This window comes from Heterodontus francisci, chromosome 21 (genome assembly GCF_036365525.1).
Source record: "Heterodontus francisci isolate sHetFra1 chromosome 21, sHetFra1.hap1, whole genome shotgun sequence".
Taxonomy (NCBI): domain Eukaryota; kingdom Metazoa; phylum Chordata; class Chondrichthyes; order Heterodontiformes; family Heterodontidae; genus Heterodontus; species Heterodontus francisci.
In genome coordinates this window covers 59,055,546-59,058,816 of record NC_090391.1, presented here as the reverse complement: position 1 = coordinate 59,058,816, position 3,271 = coordinate 59,055,546, and the positions used below count along the sequence as shown (strand labels likewise).

Sequence of the window (3,271 nt, the reverse complement as noted above, 5' to 3'; positions counted from 1 at the left end):
CCTTCATGATTTTGAATTCTATATTAAATCTCCTCTTACTCTTCACTGCTCTAAAGGTAACAATCCCAGCTTTTCCAATCTCTCCACGTAACTGAATTCACAGACCCCTGGTACTATATGATTACAATTCTGCTGTTCCATGTGTCATGTACTGGGATGTGCTGTAGTGTTTTATATAGATTTAACATAACTTCCCAGTTTTGTTTTCTGTGCCGCTATTTATAACGCCCAGGATCTCATATGCTTTATTACCTGCATTGTTAACCTGTCCTGTGACCTTCAATGATTTACACATAAACTGCCCAGGTCTCTCTGTTCTTTCACTCCCTTTACACTGTAACATGTAACTTTTGCTGTCTCTCTACAAACATCCTTCTAAAATGTATTACCTCACACATCTGCTGTGACAATTCAAATTTGAGAAGATTGAAGACGTTGTTTTCAGTCCCCGCTCCAAACTTTATTCCCGAGTTACCGACTCCATCCCTCTCCCAGCAGCGTGAGACTAAACCAGACTGTTCGCGCCTTGGTGTCATATTTGACCCCTGGATGACCTTCTGACCACATCTACACACCTTCACTAAAACAGCCTATCTGCGCCTCGAAAATCAACTAAAAATCATAGAAAATCATAGAATGATCAGAACACAGAAAGAGGCCATTTGGCCCATTGTGTCTCTGCCGACCAAAAATCAATCCCACCAGGCAAATCTCACCTTCCTGTATTTGGCCCGTAGCTCTGCAGATTACTGCACTTCAGGTGCATCAAGCCACCTTAAAATGAGTTCAGGGTTTCAGCCTCAACTACCCTTTCAGACAATCAGTTCCAGACCCCCGCCACATTCTGAGTGATTTTCTTCCTCATCACCCCTCTAATTTTTGTACCAATCATTTTAAATCGAAACCCCCTAGTCACTGCTAAGGTGAATAGACCCTTCACCTCCACTCTATCCAGGCCCCACAAAATTTTGTACATTTCATCAGATCTCCCCTCAGCCTTCTCTGTTCCAAGGACAACAGCCCCAGGCTATCCAATCTTTCCTCATAGCTGCACTTTTCCAGTCCTAGCAACATCCTTGTAAATCTCCTCTGTATTCTCTCTAGTGCAACTACATCCTTTCTGTAATGAGGTGACCAGAACTGCACACAGTACTGAAGTTGTGGCTTAACCAATGAGTTATACAGCTCCAGCATAACCTCTCTGCTCTCATATCCTATACCACGGCTAATGAGGGAAAGGATTCCATATTCCTTCTTAACCACATTATCGACCTGTCCTGCTACCTTCAGGGACATGTGGACATTCACTGCAATGGTCCCTCACTTCCTCTCCATGTCTCAGTATTTTCCCATTAATCGTTTATTTCTTTGCCTTGGTTGATCTACCCAAATACATCGCCTCACACATCTCCAAGTTGAATTCCATTTTCCATTTTCTACCCGTCTGACCAGACCATCAGTATCTTCCTGCAGCTTCCAGCTATCCTCCTCGCTATCTACCAAATGGCCAATCTTTGTGTCGTCTGCAAACGTCTTGATCATACCCCCTACATTTACATCCAAATCGTTAGTACACAGCACGTTAAGCAGGGGACCCAGTACTGAGCCCTGCAGAACGTAACTGGAAACAGCCCTCCAGTCGCAAAAATTCCCGTTAACAATTCTCCTTTGTTTCCTGCCACTGAGACAATTTTGTATCCACCTTGCTGCATTTCACCGGATCCTATTGGATTTTATTTTGTTAACCAGTCTTTTCTGTGGGATCTTGTCAAAAGCCTTGCTAAAATCCATGTAGACCACATCAATTGCGCGACCCTCATCGATATTCCTTGTTTCATCTTCAAACAATTCATGCAAGTTGGTCAGGCACGATCTTCCCTCAACAGATCCATGCATACTATCCTTAATTAATCCATGTCTTTCTAAGTGACAGTTTATCCTGTCTCTCAGAATTGATTTCAATAATTTTCCCACTCCGAGGTCAGACTGACTGGCCTGCAATTATTTTGTCTATCCCTCGCTCCCTTTTTAAACAGAGGTACAACGTTAGCAGTTCTCCAATCCTACAGCTCCACACCTGTATCCAGTCAAAACTTGAAAATGATGGTCAGACCCTCTGCTATTTCCTCTCTTGCTTCTTTTAAGAACCTGGCGTATATTTCATCCGGATCTGGTGATTTATCAACTTTCAGGGTACTAATCCCAATAATACTTCCTCTCTCCCTATTTTTATCACATCCAATACTTCACACTCTTCCTCCTTAACTGCAATATCTGTATTACCCCTCCCTCTTTTGTGAAGACAGACACTAAGTATTCATTAAGAACCATACCAATATCTTCCTCCCCTCCACAGAGGTTACCTTTTTGGTCTATTACGGACCCTACTCTCCCCTTAGTTATCCTCTTACTCTGAATGTTTTGAAAAAAATCATCTTTGGGTTCACCTTGATTTTGCTTGCCAATAGTCTTTCATCACCTTTCTTCTATTTCCTAATTTCCTTTTTTATTTCACCCCTCCACTTTCGATAGTCTCGGTTTTCTGTCGGATTGAGTTCTTGATGTCAGACATAAGCTTTCTTTTTCTGCCTTATCTTACCCTGTAGGCTCCTTGTCATCCGTGGAGCTGTGGATTTGTCTCTCACTTTTTTTTTTCTTGGTGGAACATGTTTACTCTGAACTCCTTGAATCTCCCGTTTGAATGCCTCCCACTGCTCTGTCACTGATTTACTTCAAGTAGCTGTTTCCAGTCCACTTTCGCTAAATCTCTCCTCAGTTTAGTAAAATTGGCTTTGCCCCAATTTAGAATTCTAACTCCTGTTCTGTCTCTGTCCTTTTCCATAATTATGTTAAAACTGACTGAATTATGATCGCGTTCACCAAAATGCTCTCCCACTGCCACTCCTTCCAACTGCCCATCTTCATTTCCAAAAACTAAGTCTAAAACTGTGCCCTCTCTCTTGTTGCACTTGCTACATACTTGGCAAAAAAGTTCTCCTGAATACGGGCCAAAAAAGTTCTCCACAAGATCGCCTGACGTCACTCCTGTCTCAGCTCCGCTGGACAAAACCCTCATTCATTCCTTCATTCCCTCTAGACTTGACCATTCCAATGTCCTCCTACATTCTGTTGTCTGTAAGCTTCAGGTCATCCAAAACTCTGCTGCTGATGAGTTAACTCACAGTAACTCCCGTTCACCTATCACACCTGTACTCGCGGACCTCCATTGAATTAGAATTAGAACATTACAGCGCAGTACAGGCCCTTCGGC

The 3,271-nt window shown here is 42.7% G+C and overlaps 1 protein-coding gene across 1 annotated transcript in view; it reads left to right on the top strand.

Moving 5' to 3' along the window:
• The first annotated feature begins 636 nt into the window (after positions 1-636).
• LOC137381143 (probable G-protein coupled receptor 139) overlaps positions 637-3,271 on the top strand; it is a 50,082-nt gene continuing 47,447 nt past the window's right edge. The window contains exon 1 of the mRNA XM_068053530.1: positions 637-760. Coding sequence (XP_067909631.1) covers positions 637-760 — 124 coding nt within the window. The remainder of the gene's footprint in view (positions 761-3,271) is intronic.